General features: G+C 42.8%; 1 protein-coding gene across 1 annotated transcript in view; it reads right to left on the bottom strand.

The window, feature by feature from the left end:
- PLXND1 (plexin D1) overlaps positions 1 to 21,298 on the bottom strand; it is a 201,455-nt gene that overhangs the window by 145,807 nt on the left and 34,350 nt on the right. Inside the window, exon 2 of the mRNA XM_072598409.1 lies at positions 3,785 to 3,961. Coding sequence (XP_072454510.1) covers positions 3,785 to 3,961 — 177 coding nt within the window. The remainder of the gene's footprint in view (positions 1 to 3,784; positions 3,962 to 21,298) is intronic.

Raw genomic sequence — 21,298 nt, 5'->3', positions numbered from 1 at the left:
GGTTACCCCCCTAAGGTCCCTTCTGGCTCTAGACCCAAGATTCTATGTCTGCATCTAAGGTGCAAAACAAAACTGCGAAAGAGAAAAAGGAAGCTGAAGATAGAGCACGGGAATAATAATAAATAGCTTTTATATTGTACTTCAAGGCTTGTAAAGCACTATTTAAGTATATTTTTATGTATATACATATGTGTGTGTGTGTGTGTACATATATATAATATATATATATACATATATAAAATCTCATTTGATCCTCACAAACCTGAATAAGTGCTATGGCAACCCTCCCCCATTTTACAGATGAGGAAACTGAGGCTGGGACATTAAGTGATTTGAGCAGGGTCACTCAGCTATAAGTGTCTGAGTCAGGCTTTGAGTCTTGGGTCTTCCTGACTCCAATCTAGTACGCTATCCACTGGACCACCTAGTGGCCATGAGGAAGATTCTGGATGGAGAGCCACAGAGGGCAGATGTGATCAGCCAATCCTCTACTATTGCCCTTGACCTGCAAGGTCTTGGTTACCAGGATGACTTCAGCTCATATGTGGATCAACTCTTTTTCTGAAGAGGAAAAAGGCTGAGGGAGGGAGGGAAAGGAGGGAGATATTGGTGGGCCTTTCATTTAAATGGGGTTTTAAAAACCTGATCTAATCAAGGCCAGAATTTACTGGCGGGTCCTGCTACTAATCAAATGCTATACAATGAGATTTCTAACTGATGAACTCCTATTAGCCATGTTCTCTGGTCTGGGCAGAGAGCTCAGAGACCTTAAATTCTGATTAATGTTCAGCACCGACAAGTGTCGGAAATCACTACCTATGAGCTATGGTTTGTAGAAGGATCCAACTAGAGATATCAATCAATCAATCAATCAACAAGCCTTTATTAAGCCCCTATTATATACCAGGCACTGTGTGAGGGACTGAGAAAATGAGTACAAAGGATGCCACTAGCTCTGCTCATAAGGGATTCAAATTCTAATGGAGGAGAAAAATTCTTCTATAAATATATACAACGTAAGAATAATGTGAATCAGTAGAAATTAATACAAAGTAACTAAACACACAGCACTAGCACTTGATTGAGACTGAGAAAGGGTTTTATGCAGAAGATAGTGACTGAGCTTTGTCAGAAAGGAAGAGAGGGATTCTAGGAGGCCAAGGTGAGGAGGGAGTACCTTACAAGTCTGGCGGACAGCCCAGCCAAAAGCATGGAGAGGGATGGGATGAATGAAGAAAGGAGGTGGATGGAGAACAGAGAGGAATGTTAGTTACTATGGGAATGGGAATAAGATCCAGTGAGGCTGGAAAGATGGGTTGGGGCCAGGTTGAGGAGGGCTTTAAAAGCTATGTAGAAGGATTTATATTTTATCCTACAGGGAAGGAGAAGCCACCAGTGTTGGAGTAGGGGAGTCACATGGCCAGAAAATTACTTTGGCAGCTGTGCAGAGGACAGGCTGGAGTGATGAAAGACTTGAGGCAGACCAATTAAGGGGCCGTCGCAATAATCTAGGTGAGAGGGGATGGGGGTCTGTACTAAAGTGGTAGCTGCATGTGGAAAAGGAAAGGCTTGGATAGGAGAGATGCTGGAAAGACAAAAAGGGCAAGATCTGGCAACTGACTGGACATGTAGGGCAAGGAAGGGTGAAAGGTCAAGAATTACAAAGCGCAAGGGTTACAAACCTGGAAGATGGAAAGGATGATGATGCTCTTAGCAGAAATAGTGAATTTCAGAATAGGAGGAATAGAGGGGAGGAGAGAGTTCCACTTTGGACATGCTGAGTTTGAGGGAATGCCAGCGTATTCATGTTGACATGTATAATAAGTAATTGGTGAGACAGGATTGAAGCATAGGAAAGAAACTAAAGTTGAAGGGTGTGTGTGTGTGTGTGTGTGTGTGTGTGTGTGTGTGTGTGTGTGTGTGTGTGTGTGTGTGTGTGTGTGTGCGCGCGAGCTGATGGGGTTATCAAGAGAAAGTAAAGGCAGAAGAGGAGAGGGCTAGAAAGGAACCTTGGTGGGTATCGATGAGGAGACAATAGAATCAGGTAGGTAAGAGAAGCAGAAGAAAGTCATGTCATGAAAAGCTAGGGAAGAGAGAGCATCCAGAAAGAGAGGGGGACTATCCAATAATGCAACAGGTAAAGTGAGAATGAAGACCAGGAAAAGACATCAGATTTGTAATGAAGAGACTGCTGGTAATTCTGGAGACAGCAGTTTCAGCTAAAAGATGAGAGAGGAAGGCATATTTTAAAGGTTTGAGAAATGAGAGGAGAGAAAGTGTAGATGGCTTTTTCCAGGAGTTTGGCTGAGAAAGGAAGAGATATGAGATAATGACTTGAAGGGATGGTTAGGTCTAGTTAACATTTTTAAAGATGTCTGAAGATGGTAGAGAAGAAAGCAGTAGATAAGGAGAGGTTGAAAGGGGCATGTATGAGGGGGGCATGTATGAGGGGGGCATGGAGGGTGTATGAGTGAGTGAGAGAGAGACACACAGAGACACAGAGAACAAAAGACAGAGATGGAGAGAGAGGATGATTGAGGATGTAATCTGCTGGGGAATACGGGTACAGATGGGATCAAGGATATATACAGAGGGGTTGAACATGGCAAGCAGAAAGATCACCTCTTTGTCAGAGACTGGGAGAAAGGAGGAGTGAGTGGCAGATGATGTCAAGGAGTTCTGAGATAGACTGTGAAAAGAGGGAACTCATGACAAATGATCCCAATTTTGTCAGTAAAGTATCAAGCATGATATCAGGATAAGCCTTCAGATGATATCCAGGGGAGGGGAACCTGCAGGCCACACTGTGTGGCCCACACTTGAGGACCTAGAAGGCCACCTGTAGCCTTGAGCCTGCAGGTTTCCTACCCCTGGATAGACTATTTAGTAGTGGAGTAAGCTCCTTGGGGGCAGGTTTCTTTCATTTTGCCTCTGTATCCTTGAACCTTCCACAGTGCCTAATACAGAGCAGATGCTTAGTAAGTACTTGCTGAACTGAAGCAAATTATTGTTGAATCCTGAGGGATTGACACCCATGAAACGCCATCTCAAAAGACCCCCACCATTAGACCTTCCCTGGCTGCAGCTACGGGGTTTTAGCACTTTGGAAGGCGAGAAGCAGTGTTGAGGAAAGAGCCTTGGATTCTAGTTAGAGGACTCAGGTTTAAATCCTAGCTCCCTCATCGACTTGGGTAAATCATCTCCTTCTTCTGGGCTTCAGCTCTTCTTCCATAAAATGAGATTATATTATTCTAGACTTAAAGTTAGAAGGGACCTCAAGGGCCACTTTAACCAACCTCCTCATTTTACAAATGAGAAAACATGAAAACCACGGAGGTTGAGTGACTGGTCCAAAGTCACACATATGGTGAAGCAGCAGAGTTCAAACCCCAATTCTCTGATTCCAAGACCAATATTCTTTCCACTATGCTACAATACTGGGTGAGTTAAGGTCCCATCCAGGTCTGCCCTTCTACAGCATGATTCTGTGAGTCTAGGTCCGACCAAGGAATAATTTGGATTTTAATACTAACCTTCCTATTAACCAGTTATACAACTTCAGGGATCTTATTTTCTGTCTCTAAGTCCCAACGATAACATGTTAAGACCTGCCTCAGAAGGGTCTTTTGTGACAGAAAATATGATGATCCAGACAAGAATTAACCAATGGCTCATTCCAGGGGCACAACCAAGTGAGCTCTTGCCCCTGAAAAGCTGGTATCTGGAGGCATCATCCACCTTCCCAGGGATTAAGGCTCAACCCAACTCAAATCAACTGCATTACCTTGAGAAGCCTCCCATTCGCTGTTCCCAGGAACACAACGGTATAGTTGTTGACACTGGCCACAGCCACAGAAGTTAGCCCCAGATAGCGAAACACTGGTGTGGCTTTGAGAGGTTGCAGGATGGAGAGCGGATGCTGGAGGTGGGCAGCACCACAGTCTAGCTGCTCTGGCTGGAGCTGGAAGATGAAAATAGAACATCATTCTCCTGCTCAAAACTTCCACAACACCCCCCTGTCAGCCACATCAAGCACAGTTCAAAGACCTGGAAAAATGTATGTCAAAAATATCAACTGTTTCCTGTTCCTAGCCACATTAATCAGAGAATCACTCAGAAAAGAAAGCAGTGATCCCTAGGAGTCTGTATAGGTTCCCTAGAAATAAGTTATACTAGACTGAATTCATTTCCTTTTTTGAAAAGGTTACAATTTTTACAAACAGTACTTTATTTTTTCTAATTACATGGAAAGACAATTTTCACTATTCATTTTTTATAAGACTTTGAGTTCCAAATTTTTCTTTTTCCCTCATTCCCTCTCCTCTCAAAGATGGCAAGGAATCTGATATAGGTTATACATGTACAATCATATAAAACATATTTCTACATTATTGACAAGGTTACAAGACTGGTAGATTAGAGAATGCCATAGGCATATCACATCATGATTTTAGCTAAGCATTTAACAAAGTCTCTCACAATAGTCTCTGACAAGATGGAAAAATGTGGACTAGCTAAAGACCAGAGATATGCTGGACCTGGTTCGTGTCAGCACACAAGAGCTAACTGTTAATTTTTCAATGTGAACACTTACATCTCAAAAATCAGTAAACACCACAAGTCAGAGCTTGGTTTATTATTTTGTTGATTGTCTAAACTTTAAAAAGTTATGGAAAAAATGTTAATAACGCAGATTAAATTTAAAAGGGTATTGTATATATGTTGCCTTTATTCTTACAGTCAAACATTTTCTAGCACATCCTGGTCAAAGACTGTTCCCTACTCCCAGCCACAGATTGCCTCCCATTAACTGAACTCTAACCTTGGACATAGACTGAACACTGACCATTGCCACAGACTAAGACCTAATCCTGACCAGTTGACCTGCAAATATGTACCAATAGTCACAAAGACGACAAGGCAAAAAGTATGTGGACGGTTCAGTGTTGCCCTTCCCTGATGTTAGAGCCTCTTTTTGCACCATAGGTCATTATTCCTTTAATGGGAGAATATGCACCATTATCATCAGAGCTAGACATTGGTGATATTACACACAAGTTCAATTCAACAAGAATTTATTACTCAGGACTGGGGATAGAAAGAGGAAAAACTAGAGAGGCAATACCTTTCAGAGGATTACATTCCTTCAGGAGGAAAAGAGGAACACAATATAATAGGGAAAAGAGTGCTAAATCAGGAGTCTGAGGGACTGAGTTTGAATCCCTCCTCTGATACATCTTACCTGTAAGACCTTGAGTAAGTCACCATCTGAACCTCAGTTTTCTAAACTCTAAAATGAAGGAGTTTTACTAAAAGTTCGTCCAGCTCTAAATCTATAATCCCATGATGGGCCACTGACCTATCAGAAAGCCAGATAAAGGACTCCAGGAAGGAGGCCAGATAAAGGGCTCCATTTGTGATGCCACAGAGCTCAGTCAAATGGGCAAGGACACATGGAGGAGGTGGCCCCAAGTCGAGCCCTGAAAGTTACACAATCCAAGTCCCAGGTGAACAGGAGCAGCATAGACACAAAGAGAACTGTCTAGCAAATATGTCCTTGGAAGTGTATGCTCATTGTAATTCTTCACTTCTTGTACTAAAGTGACTGTACATAGCCATTGTATTCAGATGCAAGTAAATAGTGAATCATCAGGTCCCTTCTGAATCACAGCAGGTTGCATGGGGTGAGATCTTGGGGTAGAGTTGAGATGAAGGATCCTGAAAGACCATGGGAGGGCACAGAGTGAGGTTGATCATACGCCCCCCTTCAGAAGTTACCCACTGGGCAACCTCTCCATCTTCCTTATATCTACCAGCTTTTGCTACTTGGCTGCACAGATCTCCCATATCTGCCCACTAGGCAGGATTTCAGATGGAATGGTGGAGGGAGGGAAGAAAGAATGAGGAAATGGGGCAAGGGGGGTCCTCCCTTTGCCAATCTTCCTTTGTCACAGACCCTATTTTCCATTCAGAAGGGCCTATGTATGTGTCTGGCAAACCCCTTACCACCCCTCCCCACACTCCCCAGGGTCAATGGGTATCTGTTATATGCTCAAGCCAGCTTACTTAGAGATTTATGGAATGCCAGAGCTAGAAGGCACCTTAGAGATCCATCTAACCCAAGGTTCTTACACTATTTTTAAAAAATACATTGATAATTATTTCAATATAATTGGTTTCTTTTTCAATCTTATACATTTTTAAAATTTATTTTATTCTAAACTTAAGAAATAAAACAAGCATTTCCATAACATAACAGAAAAGGACGATTGCACATGAAACTGTAACTATATTATGTATGACTAGCTATTCCTTTTAAATATATAATAAAATTATCATGAAACTTTAAAAAAAATTTTAATTTTTAATTTTTTGAGATTTTCTTTGCACCTTTCTTTCTTCCCTTTTTTCTTCATTCCCCTACCAGATGGCTACCATTAGACACAAATATGTATATAGATATATATAGATATACACAAAATTGTTTCATGCATACTTCTACTTATCAGTTCTTTTGCTGGATGCAGATAGCTTCTTCCTTCATAGGTCTTTTGACTACTATAAACAGCCAAATTAATATAATTATATGTATTCTATTTTAGACATTTAACATCATTCTGAGAGGGCTCCATAGGCTTTAGTAGGGTGCCAAAGGGGTCCATAAGACAAAATAGGTTGAGAATCTCTGATATAATCCAATACCCTCATTTAACAAACATGGAAACTAAATTAGAGAGGGGAAGAGGTTTGTCCAAGGCTGCACAGTAAGTTAGAGACTACTTCATGACTGAGACCCTGATTTTTAATCAGCTCTGGATAAACAGCATCTGGCACAGTTATCACGAGAAGAGACACCCAAGTCACGACTTTCCCCATTGTGGTTTTAAAATATAGTGGATCAGCATAAGAAATTAAATGAGAATCTTTTGAGAGTTTTGAAGAAAACACAGAAAACATGAAAAGGGCAGCAGACAACTCCTAAATGCATAAAAAAGATGAATAGTATGGTATAATATCAACATATTTTATCTTTTAGTACCATAAATATACCTAAATTTTACAATGTACTATAAACACTCCGTAAAAAAAAAAAAAAGAAAAAATTCAGACTTCTTCTCTGGCATAAAGGGAGGATCAGAAAATTTTCCGCAGATTTTCCGGATCCTGGGGGCATCATGCCCCCAAACCTGGTGACATGGAAGGGATAGCTGTGGTTTCTCTGACCTGAGTGGGGCTGGGAGTCAGGAGACTTGGGTTCTACTTTGGTAACTCTTTCACCATGTGCTTTTGAGTAAACTGCTCAAACTCACTTGGTTTTGATATCTGTGCCATGAGGGCGTTGCACTGGAAGGATCTCAACATTCTTTTTAATTCCATGATGCTGGCCCTGCACCTGCCACTGGCCATCTGGTAGTCAATAAAGGCTTGCACCTTGACTAGATTCTTACCCCACTAACATTCTGTGGTCCAGCACCATCCCCTTGTGTCCCCAAAGCCCCATCTCTCCTCCTGCCTCCCCTTTCTTCTCATTCTAATGCTTTATGGTCTCCCCTTCCTAACCTCATCCTTCCTTGCTCTCAGTCTCCACCTTCCTTTATTACCACCTCTACCCATGACCTTCTCTTGCCCCCTAGAAGGACTGTGTAAGAATGTATGGGATCGAGGGGGAGGGATGAGCAGGGGGAGGCAAGAGGCAGTGAAGCGTTTCTGGAGTTGGGGGTGGAAGGAGGAAGGAGAACTATTTGGAGACTGGTTTTTGTGGTTCCAAGGAGTCAGTGTCAGAATTTCATTTTTATTTATTTCCTTATTTTTAATGTTATAATTTTAGATGATGGGGGCTGTGAAAATAAACATACATGTGTTATGATCAAACACTCCTCTCTGGGGAGAAGTTTCAGATTTACTGGAATTCTTCTCTAAGTACACACAGACCCAAATCCACAAAAAGAAAATTTCCACCTCAGTTAAAGGTGTACTGGAGGGACTGAATACATGTGTAGGCCTGGGGCCAGGAAGAGAATGGGACCAGAATGCCAGTAGAGAAATCACAGTCATGAGGTGTTAGTATTGGATGAGACTTTAGAAATCATCTGGTCTAGCTTCTTTATTTGACAAAAAGGAGAAACAAGGCTCAAGAGAGGGAAGGATAAGTGACTTGTCCAAGGTGACCAGTGAAGGAGTAACAGCAGATGTGGAACCAGAACTGAAGTCTCCTTATCCTTTTTCCCAGGATGCTTCCATTTTTCCACAATATACAATTCCTTTGGGGCAGTTAAGTGGTACAGTGGATAAAACACCAGTGCACGAGTCAGGAGGACCTGAGTTCAAATCTCACCTCAGACACTTGACACTCACTAGCTGTGTGACCTTGGGTAAGTCACTTAACCCCAACTGCCTCATCCTGGGTCATCTCCAGTCATCCTGAAGAATATCTGGTCACTGGATTCAGATGGCTCAGGAGGAAAAGTGAGGCTGGTGACCTGTACAGCCCTCCTTCACTCAAAACAAAGTCAAATGCAAGTCATGACATAGTTTCTCTGATGGTGTGGTCTTCCTCAGCAATGATGGACGAACACACACACATATACAATTCCTCTAGGGTTTGTGTATAGTTTGGGGGGTGGTGGTGTGTGGGCACGCGCGCACGCCTGTGCATAAAAGAAAGCCAAGAGAAGACAGACAAAATGGAGGGGAAGAGAATGTAAGAAGAGACAGAATCACAGGATCAGAGGTCTGCATCTGGAAGGGATCGGTCAGGAACTTAAAGGACTAGCCAAAGAAGGGGGCAGGATTTAAATATAAGTCTTCTGACCTGAGCCAGTGTTTTTTTCCAGTGTACCATGGCTTAAATGGATGCTTTCTCAGGTGCAGATCACAAAGAACACAGCAACAGCTGTTCTACTGGTGATATGCTGCTCCCAAATGGGCCAGGCTGGTTTTCAGACAGCCAACATTGCTAGGACTATTCCTGGTATTTTTCTAGCCTGGTAGCACCTGCCAAAGGCCACTGGCAGAGCCTTCAAGAAGCCAATCCTTCAATGAAGTGTCAGAATGGGGTTTGGATGGGTCAAGACAACACTGCCACAAGGGAGTGTGTGAGTGGGTCCAATGAAAGGTGCTGATGAAACCAGGGAAGGTGGTTTATGGGAGACTGAGTATGGCCTCCCTCCCTGTGTGACCTCGGGCAAGTTGTACATATCATAGAGCACAGAACCTAGAATTGTATAGAATTTTGGCAATGATCTAGTTGAATCTGCTAATTTGACAAAGAAGGAAACTGAGCTCTGGAGAAGTGAAAAGAGATTAGAGGATGAATGGTGACATAGAAAGGTTGTTGAACTTGGAGCCAGGGGACCTAGGCTTGAATTCTAGGTCTCCTCTCTACTCTCTGTGTGACTTTTGGGCAATTCATGTAAACTTTATGAGCCTCAGTTTCTCCATCCATAAAATGAGGAAGTTAGAGATGACCTCTGAACTTATTCCATGAACTCTAAGTCCCAAAGCACAGTGCTGAGGCCAAGCCTTGTGGTTCAAAATCCAATGCTCTTTCCACAGCCTAAACAGAATAATACTTGGTTACTCAACCACCATGGACTAAGAAGGAGTTCACAGGACTGTGGGAGATGAGACCTGGAAATGGTCTCTGAGGTGAACTCCTCCAGTTCCCCTTATTTGACAGAGGAATAATTCAAGGACCAGAAAAATAAACTGGTTTGCCCAAACCGTGAACCCAGATCCCTAGACCTTAAAGTTAGTATCCTTTCCATTATATATACCATGCTGATCTCCATCCCCACCCCACTCCAGGAATGATGTTTAAAGTCCCTTCTGCTACATTAGCACTATGGGCTAACTAAAAGTTAGATGAACAAGGAGCCAATTTTGGCTCTCTGATTTTTGCTACCTGTGAGACTTTGAGTAAGCCCCTTCATTTTTTCTGGGCCTTCATCTGTAAAATGTGCTGAGGTGATCACAGAAGGGTTTACAAAGGAAGAGAGAGATCTAAGCTGACCTAAGAAAGAAAGATCAGATATTTGGGGAGACGTTCAACAGGCAGTTTCCACACTTGTACCCCCTCCCTCCCAATCCCCCCACTCACTCAGTCCTCACCTACAGCTATCCCTATGATGCACCTCTGGGCTCTCCTATGGCACCTCCACTGAGCTGAGCCTGTGGAGTTGTGTTCTGAGCTGCACTGAGCCACCATGACAGAGCAAGCATCTCCTGGCATCACACAAATGTCTCCCAGTCATCTGTGTAGCCATTAAGCAACTCCTGCCGATTTCACTTCCCTCCTCTTGAAGACCACTGCAATTTGGCTGTCTCATCAGGAACAAGTCAATATGGGGAGGCGGGAGTGGGCAGTGATGGAGAAGGAGGGGGAGCAAGCTCATCTCCAGCCAAGGGGCCTTGAGCTAACTAGTATTCTGAATCACCAAGGGGCAGCGAGGAAACTTAGAGAGATGACCAATACAATTAACTTACTTTTCAGAAGGGGATACTGAGACCAAAAAGAGGAAGCAATTTACCCAAGGACACACAGTGACAGAGAAAGAGCTAAACCTCAGCCTTCTTTTAAAAAACCAAAACAAAACACCTTAATCAGTGACTGCCCCCCCCAATCTGGCTTGTAGCACATGCAGCAGCATCTCACAAACAGGACAGGTGAGTTCACTGACTTGTTCTGGGATAGACTGGGGCTCCAATTCCACCTCCAATCAATATGTCCCCATTATTTAGAGAAACTTACTGTGGTGCCCAGCACTGAACTCAGTTCAGCACTACTGAAGGAGGGGAATGAGAGGAGGAAAAGATGAAATAGAAGACATAGAAAGTCAAAGAAAGATAAGAATCAGCAGATGTGGGTTCTAGACTGGGTCTCTGAAACTGGTTTTGCTCTTTCAAAATGGTGATAAAAAAAAAAACGAACCACTTGCTTTTGCCCTTTTACAAAAAGGCAACAAAAAACATCTGCTCCTTTCCAGGATTATGGTGAAAAGCCGGTGAGACAAGAGGTGAAAGCATTTGGAGAAGTGAAAAACTATGCAAATGTAAGGGATTCTTTTGTCACCTAATCAGCAAGCATTTGTTAAGCACCTTTTGTTTTTTTTCAGTCATTTCAGTGGCATCCAACACTTCATGAGTCCTTTTGGGGTTTTCTTAGCAAAGATACTAGAGTGGTTCGCCATTTCCTTCTCCTGCTCATTTTACAGATGAGGAAACTGAGGCAAAAAGGGTGAAGTGACTTGTTCAGGGTCACACAGCTAGTAAGTGTCTGAGGTTAAATTTGAACTCAGGTCTTCCTGACTCCAGGCCTAACATTCTAATCACTGCAACGCCACCTAGTTGCCTGTCAAATGAATTTTAAAAGCATATATTAAGCGTTTACTATGTGCAAAGCACTATTCTATTATGTATCATGCCCTGTGTTAGGTACCAGAGATACAATGACAAAAATGAAACAGGTCCTGCTCTCAAGGACCTTACATTCTATTATCAGAACATGACTTTGGAATAAAATGGTAAATGCAAAATAGAGGAAAAACTGGATCTAAAAGCAGGGAGAAGTTAGTTGCCTGACTACCCACTGATTGCTAGACAAGTCATTTAACCACATGCTATACTTATCAGTCCACAAAATGGGAATAATTAGTGCCTTTGTTCAAGCCCTTGACTTGAGGACAAAGAACGCCACTAGTGTCACTATAATTTCCCAGCATCTGCTCATGCCAATCCTCTCCAAGTGGATTCCAGCCAAACTAGCCTGGATGTAAGCCCCCTACACATTCTGAACTTTCCCACTTCTGAGACTTTGCCTAGAATGCCCTCCCTTCACCTCTTTGCTGCCAGCTGAATTCTCACCTGTACTTTACAATGGCAATCCAAAGGGAAGAGTTTATGACCAAATGAAATAAGAGAGGATCAAGGGAAGTATAATGGATAATTAATTCTGATTACATGAAATTAAAATGATTTTGCACAAACAAAACCAATGCAGCCAAAATTAGAAGGAAAGCAGAAAACTGGAGGTGAGGTGGGATTTTACAAGTTCTCTGATAAAGACCTGATTTCTCAAATAAATAGGGAACAGAATCAAATTTATTAAAATAAGAATTATTTCTTAATTGATAAATGGTCAAAGGATATGAACAGTTTTCAGAAGAAGAAATCAAAGCTCTCTATAGTCATGCAAAAATGCTCCAAATCACTCCTGATTATAGAAATACAAAGTAAAACAACTCTGAGGTACCATCTCACACCTAGCAGATTGGCTAACATGACAGAAAAGGAAAATGACAATTGTTCAAGGGGATGAGGGAAAATGGTTGCACTAATATATTGTTGGTGGGATTGTGAAGTGATCCAGCCATTCTGGAGAACAATATGAAATTATGCCCAAAGGGCTATCAAAGTATGCATACACCAATTGTGACCCACCAATACCACTACTACGTCTATATTCCAAAAAGATCAAAGAAAAAGGAAAAGGATCTATATGTACAAAAAATATTTATAGCATTTTTTGTGGTGGCAAAGAACTGGAATTTGAGAAGGTACCCTGTCAATTAAGAAATGGTTGGGGGGGGGGGGGAGCCAAGATGGCGGAGTAGAAAGCCGCATATACACTAGCTCTGAACCCACAGCCCATGGAACATCTGTAAAAAAGAACTCCCGGCGAATTCTGAAGGAGCAGAGGCCACAGAATGGTGGAGCGGAGGAGATTTCTGTTCCAGAGAGCCTGAAAACCTCTCGCAAAAGGTCCGTCGCGCTGTGGACCAGGAGCCGAGCCCAGCCCTGCCTCGGCCTTGCATGGCAACGAGAGGAGCGGATCCGAGCAGGCTTCAGGGACAGAATCTCCAGCGGCCGCATGGGTCCCACCACCCACAGGTGACGGGGGTCAGTGAGAGGGTCTCTTTGGCGGGTTGAAAGGGGAGTGGGGTGCCCCCATAACTCAGGCCCCCTTGGGAGGCAACAGTGGAGGCGGGAGCAGACCAGGGCTCCCCAAGCAGGCAGGACCCCAGATGCATTGTTGAAGGTCTCTGCATAAACCCCCTGAGGGAACTGAGTCCTGTGAGGCGGCCCTGCCCCGACCTGACCACCTGAACTTAATCTCACACTGAATACCAGCTCCACCCCTGCCCAAAGCCCTGAGGCTGGGAAGCAGCATTTGAATCTCAGACCCCAAGTGCTGGCCAGGTGGATCTGGAGGCGAAGTGGGTGTGAAGAGAATATTCAGAAGTCAAGTCACTGGCTGGGAAAATGCCCAGAAAAGGGAAAAGAAATAAGACTATAGAAGGTTACTTTCTTGGTGAACAGGCATTTCCTCCCTTCCTTTCTGATGAGAAAGAACAATGCTTACCATCAGGGAAAGACACAGAAGTCAAGGCTTCTGTATCCCAGCCCACTCAATGGGCTCAGGCCATAGAAGAGCTCAAAAATGATTTTGAAAATCAAGTTAGAGAGGTGGAGGAAAAACTGGGGAGCACAATGAGAGACATGCAAGCGAAGCATGAAAAACAAGTAAACACCCTGCTAAAGGAGACCCCAAAAAATGCTGAAGAAAATAACACCTTGAAAAATAGGGTAACTCAATTGGCAAAAGAGGTTCAAAAAGCCAATGAGGAGAAGAATGCTTTCAAAAGCAGAATTAGCCAAATGGAAAAGGAGGTTCAAAAGCTCACTGAAGAAAATAGTTCTTTCAAAATTAGAATGGAACAGATGGAGGCTAATGACTTTATGAGAATCCAAGAAATCACAAAACAAAACCAAAAGAATGAAAAAATGGAAGATAACATGAAATATCTCATTGGAAAAACAACAGACCTGGAAAATAGATCCAGGAGAGACAATTTAAAAATTATGGGACTACCTGAAAGCCATGATCAAAAAAAGAGCCTAGACATCATCTTTCATGATATTATCAAGGAAAACTGCCCTGAGATTCTAGAACAAGGGGGCAAAATCAATGTTGAAAGAATCCACAGAACACCGCCTGAAAGAGATCCAAAAAGAGAAACTCCTAGGAACATTGTGGCCAAATTCCAGAGTTCCCAGGTCAAGGAGAAAATATTGCAAGCAGCTAGAAAGAAACAATTCAAGTATTGTGGAAATACAATCAGGATAACACAAGATCTAGCAGCTTCTACATTAAGGGATCGAAGGGCATGGAATAGGATATTCCAGAAGTCAAAGGAACTAGGACTAAAACCAAGAATCACCTACCCAGCAAAACTGAGTATAATACTTCAGGGGGAAAAATTGGTCTTTCAATGAAATAGAGGACTTTCAAGCATTCTTGATGAAAAGACCAGAGCTGAAAAGAAAATTTGACTTTCAGACACAAGAATGAAGAGAAGCATGAAAAGGTGAACAGCAAAGAGAAGTCATAAGGGACTTACTAAAGTTGAACTGTTTACATTCCTACATGGAAAGACAATATTTGTAACTCTTGAAACTTTTCAGTATCTGGGTAGTGGGTGGGATTACACACACACACATGCACATGCACACGCACACACACATAGAGACAGAATGCACAGAGTGAATTGAAGAGGATGGGATCATATCTTAAAAAAATGAAATCAAGCAGTGAGAGAGAAATATATTGGGAGGAGAAAGGGAGAAATGGAATGGGGCAAATTATCTCTCATAAAAGAGGCAAGCAAAAGACTTATTAGTGGAGGGATAAAGAGGGGAGGTGAGAGAAAAACATGAAGTTTACTCTTCATCACATTCCACTAAAGGAAGGAATAAAATGCACACTCATTTTGGTATGAAAACCTATCTTACAATACAGGAAAGTAGGGAATAAGGGGATAAGCAGGGTGGGGGGGATGATGGAAGGGAGGGCATGGGGAGAAGGGAGCAATTTGAAGTTGACACTCATGGGGAGGGACAGGATCAAAAGAGAGAATAGAAGTAATGGGGGACAAGGATAGGATGGAGGGACGTATAGTTAGTCTTATACAACATGACTATTATAGAAGTCATTTGCAAAACTACACAGATTTGGCCTATATTGAATTACCTGCCTTCCAAAGGGAGGGGGTGGGGAGGGAGGGAGATAAAGAAGTTGGAACTCAAAGTTTTAGGAACAACTGTCGAGTACTGTTCTTGCCACTAGGAAATAAGAAATACAGGTAAAGGGGTATAGAAAGTTATCTGGCCCTACAGGACAAAAGAGAAGATGGAGACAAGGGCAGAGAGGGATGATAGAAGAGAGAGCAGATTGGTTATAGGGGCAATTAGAATGCTCGGTGTTTTGGGGTTGGGGTAGGGGTAGGGGACAAAAGGGGAGAAAATTTGGAACCCAAAATTTTGTTAAAATGAATGTTAAAAGTTAAATAAATAAATAAATAAATTTGAAAAAAAAAGAAATGGTTGGATAAATTGTAGTATATGATTGTGAAGGAATACTACTGTGCTATATGAAATGATGAGATGGATGGTTTCAGAAAAAACCTGGGAAGACCAAAATGAATTGATGCAAAGTGAAATAAGCAGAACCAGGAGATCACTGTACACAGCAACAGAAACACTGCGATAACAACCGTGAAAGACTCAGCTACTCTGACCAATTCAATGACTTAAGATAATTCCAAAGGACACATGATAAAAAAATGCTACCTGTCACCAGAGAAAGAAGTGATGGACTCTTTAAGTGCAAATTGCGTCTGATTCTTTCGCTTTTTTCTTTTTTGCAACCGTGGCCGATATGGAAGTGTTTTGCATGATTTCACATGTACAACTGATATCAATATTGTTTGCCTTCTCAGTGGGGGAGGAAGGAGGGAGAAAATTTGGAATTCAAAATTTGAAAAGAATGCTAAAAATTAATAAATTAGAGGAAAAGACAAGGCAAAATAATGAAATGGCAACCCAAATGCTAGCCTTTCTAGACAGTGTGCCTTGGTCCCCTTCCCCTCCCTCCAACCTTCCTCATGTATTATTTTTTAATTCCCAGTCCCCTCCCCTATTTTTTTGCATTATAGCTGTCTCATCAACCCCTAAGTAAATTCCATGAGGACAAAGGCTGTGTTTTATGTACCTTTATGTCTACCCCATTTTCTAGTACGTTATACAGAACACAAGTGTTTAATAAGTATTTTTTTAATAGAATCAAACATATCCTGTGCTTTCCACACTCAGTTTTCCTTCAAACGGGAGTGAGGAGATCTGGATCCTAGTTCTGATTCTTGTCACTAAGAGGGTAAGCCAAACCAGTCATTTACACTCTCTAGGCCTCAGTTTCTTAGTTCATAAAATGAAACTGGACCAACCGTTGGCAAAGTTCCCTTCCAACTCTGACAGACTGATTCTAATTCAGAATAATCCTATCATCGGCCTCACATCCTAATTGGTTCACCTGCTGCTGCTGGTCTGTCATGAAAAGAAGAGGATAATTGCTTTTGTCTGTTTAGGAGCAATTGTACCTGTTACTTCATATTTTCAAAATTTCAAATTTCCAAAATCAGTCTACTGTCCTACAACTGGTTTTCCCTAAGGTTAGAGATCATTCTGTGAATGGGACTAACCATCAATCTCTGACTGGGATTAGGGATCAATCTATGACTGAGATTGCAGGGTCAATCCATGACTGGGATTAGGATTCCATCCATGGTCAGGTGAAAAGTCAATCTGTAATTAGACCTAGGAGTCAGTCCATGGCCAGGGCTTGGACTGTGGCTCTGATTAGGGAGTCAATCAGTGGACAAAGAGCAGAGCAAAGCCAAAAAGGCTGACTTCCAAAGCACCCAACTCTACCCGTGGCACTAATTAACCACCACAGTTCACTTGTTGCTAATGGATCAGGTTGCTAATGGATATCCCGACCCTCTACAGAGGAAGGTCATGTGGGGGAAAATGAGCTCTGTACATTTGCAGATATATGATAGGTACCACAGGTTGGTAATAATAACCATCCTCTGTGTAACAGAGGATTTGCCTAGAGGATCTCCAAAGTCCCCTCCACTTCTGATATTCAGGGGACTAAGAAGTGCTTCCTCTTTCCACCTTTCACAACCCTCCCCTCCTCCACCTCTTGCCACAAAGTTTTCCAAAAGGTACCAGAAGGACTAGAAAATATTTCCTCCTTGAAATTCTATTTTTTCCTGCAACCCAGTTCAGGATTGCCATCTCCATGGTAACCACTTGTTTAGCTAGCAACTCCACTATACCTTAGCGGCTCTCTCAACAAATACTTGGGGGGCAGTAGGCACTCGCCGAATGCTCCCCTGCAGGAGCCATCCCCAGGCTGTCTCCAAGCTGCAAATAACTTTTCTGAAACCACCAGCTTCTTACCAGGGTCCTGCTGGAAAATCCACAAGCCCCAAAGTCATCTGAGGTTCTAAAAAAGTGGTGAACCTTGTTAGTAACTCTGGGCAGCCTGGGCATCGATCCACCCAAGAAGCCAAGCTATCCCCTGGCCAAAATAGGCCATCTTAGCTGTCAGGGGAGGGAAAGACAAAAGAGGGAGGATCTGGGCTCAGCCAGATGATGTGTCTATAAACGCTCCCTCCACCCCAAATGGCTGAGTTAAAGTCAACATTGAGAGCTACTGCTCAAAATGGGCTAGGTAATTTCTCACTGATTAGGACCATTTGGAAGAAATCAACGATCCAGCCTCAACTACCTACAAGTGTGCTGACTGCTTCTGACAAGGGCCAGCATGGCTCTCTTCCCCCCCCCCCCATGGGGTTTCCCAACCTAGCCCTTTCTTTTTTGCTCTTTCTCCTCCCCCCGACTTCCCCCTCCCAAGTCCTATTAAAGGGCCCTTCTGCAAACATGACTGTGGCATTGTTCAGCTCCTTGACTTGAATGGCCTGGTCAATCCAAGTCCTTCTGAGGCCATTCTTGGAAAATGAGCTTCTCGTGACTCTCTCCCACACAGAATGAACCACCAGGACTTCAGGGGAAAGTGGTCATTAGGTTTAGTATTCAGAGTAACCTTCCCCAGTCCCCTCCAAGCTGAGATACCCTCAGTGACCCTCCAGGGTCCTGGGCTATCTTAGACACTCCTCTGTTAGTTACTTACAGGATATGTGAGTGTGTGTCTGTCTGTCTCTCTTGCTTTTATGTCTCTCTGTCTTTATCTCTCTGTTTCTGGTCTCTGTCTCTATCTCTGTTTTCTTCCTTTGAAAATGGGGATGATAGTCTCGTCTATTTCATGAGGTTGGTCTTAGGATCAACTGAGGATCAGTGACTTGTCCAAGATCGCTCAGGAGGTCAGTAGAAGAGCCAGGATCTGAACCTAGGACCCTTTTCTCCTGCTTCACACCATGTAACATTATAAAATAGTGATATTATTTTCCTGGTCCACTTAATAGCTGAATATCTCTCCTATATTCCCTTGCTTTCCAATTCATTAAATCCTCTTACTATGCCATTTTCTTTAGGAATGCATGGATGGATTTGTAGAACAGCTTACTATTTGAGAGGTTTGTGGTTGTTCCAATGTACTTATTAAAGGAAGGAAAGTGGGCCAGAAGAAGATTATGACCCTGCCCTCTCAGCTTAGTTTCTGTGCTTTTTCAGATTTATTTGCATGCAAAGACCCAAAGGCTTGGGCAGGAGGTGGTGCTTGGGAAAAGTGCACTGCCGCATACCCAGGCATGTCTCAGCAGGTAACACCTGAAATGATCTGAGGAAGACACAGGCTGGTAATCAGGAACTGACAAGATTAAAGAGAATGTTCTAACCCTAAATCAGAGAAAAGTTTGGAACAGAGACACAGATCCTTCTAGCAGGAGTAAATAACATCAAAGATAGACCGAACGCCTTTGGGCTCTAGATGCTAGGCTGACTGTCTGCTGCTTCAAAAGCATACAGCTCCAAAGGGAAAGCATCTGAGCAAAGACAGATCTCTGTCCTTGTGGAGAGAAAAGAAAACTGATGTTTTCATTCCTCTTCTTATACAATAAGGGAGCTGTCATTCTGGGGCTTAGGCTCTGAGGCCTGAGCTAAAAGAAAGTGTCAGAGTCCTCTCTTCCTCTTAGGGAGGAGGACCAGCATCTCAGCTGAGAACTCCCGATGAAACCCCAGAGAGCCAGTAGGAAAATCTGGCAGAAGGCTTCAGAGATAGGATGCAATTCTCAGGGGCAGGGGCAGTAGAGAGCCTAGTGGGAAGCAGGCCCAGAGAGAAAATGATACAATAGCACCAGAAGGTATCCATATAGGCTACAATGTTTGAAGTGTGATGTGTCCCTTGATGCATCCTCTGTGCGTGCATGGTCCCTATGCTGTGCTCCTCCCTATGTGTGCCCCTCCCTATATGTGTTCTTCACATACATGTTCCCTATGTGTGTTCTTGACATACATGCTCCTACATGTGTGCCCACCAGTGTTCCTGCCGATGGGGTATTATTTGTGAAACACTATGCCCTAAGTTGGGGTAGGAGGGAGAGGATGAAGGATATTTCACTGTCACTTTTCTCACTGTGATACTTAAGATAATATGGCACTTGAAGGTTTACTAAGTGCTTTACAAAAATATTCTTACTTTTTCCTCAACAAAAAGTAGGTAATTATTATCCCCATTTAACAGCTGAGGAAACTGAAGTAGAGTTAAGTGCCTTGCTCAGGATTACACAGCTAGTAAGTGTCTGAAGCCACATTTGAACTCAGGTCTCTGATTCCAGGTCTAACACTAATCTACCATACCACCGAGTTGCCTCATTTAATGAAATGTCTTTGATTTGAATTAGCCATGTCCTCTGGCTGACTAACTGAAATGAATACATTGGGGAGGAGCTCAGAAGTTATGGTTCTGAATGAATGTCGCAATATCCTGAACTTAGAATAGCTTTTCTGGGAACTCCACGCGTAAGAGAAGTATGCCCTTGGTGCTATGCAGGCATCTAGACAAATAGATGGATAGATACAAACATACATGGATGCAGGCATGAATAGACAGCTACATAGATATACAGACAGACACGGCAGAGTCAATAATTAAACTGACCTCATTTTTCCTTGGTATCAACTACCTATATTGTTCCATATCAGCTCATTGATAGGTCTGAACACTTAGGATTCATTGGTTTCTTCAACAGAAAGCTACATTTTTGTCTGTTTTTGAAAGAAAATATTTTAACATCAGTCTTAAATTCACCTACTTTAGTGACTGACACCACCTTGAATGAACTTGTATCCTCATTCCAATGCTGGGCACAAGGATGATTTACTGAAATAACCCACGTTACCACCTTGCACTGAGGATGGTGCTTATCAACCCCACACAGGAGACTGGGTACTAGGAGCAGGTGGAATGGCTTTGCATGGTGCCATCCAAACTCTCTGACACATCCCCCTCACATCCATAATATGGGCTTCTGACTTGACAGAGGGAGGCCAGTCCACAGCCAGACAACAGCTTCTAGGGGCAGTTAGTTAAAGGAGTATCAGCTAAGCTTATATAGTGTGTTTTTACCTCTGAGCAAACTTCTGGCTGTGGTGAACATGAAAGATGACAAACGCATAAGGCTGTACCATGCTGGTCCTGTTCAGGATGCTTTCCAGTCTCCAACTGTGGGCGTGTCAGCTCACTAATTTGTATTCCAGTGCATGGTGGTGGACACTAATCGGTCTTGGGTCCTTCACATTGGCTCACTGATTTAGTTCAGCACTGATCTCTCCTTTTGGAGTGGTATTTATATTATAGAAAATATTAATGACAGTGATGTTGAATGGTTTCACTGGTGCAGGCCTTCCTTCTAGGCCTTCCCCTCCTGTGCAATCCTTGCCCATGTTTTCCCATAAATCCTCCAGGAAGGACCTAACCAATGCATTGGAGGTTTTCCTTTGTTTCACCTATAATAAGCATCTCCAAGGTTAGCACTGGTGCGGAGAGCTGGCCTAACAGTCAAGATCTAGGCTCAAGTCTCACCTGTGACATATTCAGGCTGTGGCCCCTGGGTGGGCCGTGTAACCACTGAGTGCCCCACTCAACTCTCCAAGATGACCAGGGACAGAACAGGGGTTGATCTGCACTGAGAGAGGGATTTTCATCCTCAGGAATTCTCTATATGAATGAAATCACAGGTCTAATATATGTATATATGTATATACATGCATACATATATAGACACACAAATACATACATATATAGACACATATCTACATGTGTGTATGTATTGTGTATATCTGTATATATATATATATATATATATATATAAATAAATATTCACAGGTCTAGTGGTACCCTTCATATATGTATATATGTCTCTATACATACATGTGTGTGTATAAAGGGCACCAATGTACCACTGAAGCTGTCCATTTGCTTTCTCATGCTTGCTAT

Source organism: Notamacropus eugenii, chromosome 3 (genome assembly GCF_028372415.1).
Source record: "Notamacropus eugenii isolate mMacEug1 chromosome 3, mMacEug1.pri_v2, whole genome shotgun sequence".
NCBI classification, from domain to species: domain Eukaryota; kingdom Metazoa; phylum Chordata; class Mammalia; order Diprotodontia; family Macropodidae; genus Notamacropus; species Notamacropus eugenii.
This window is presented reverse-complemented; position numbering and strand designations above follow the sequence as displayed.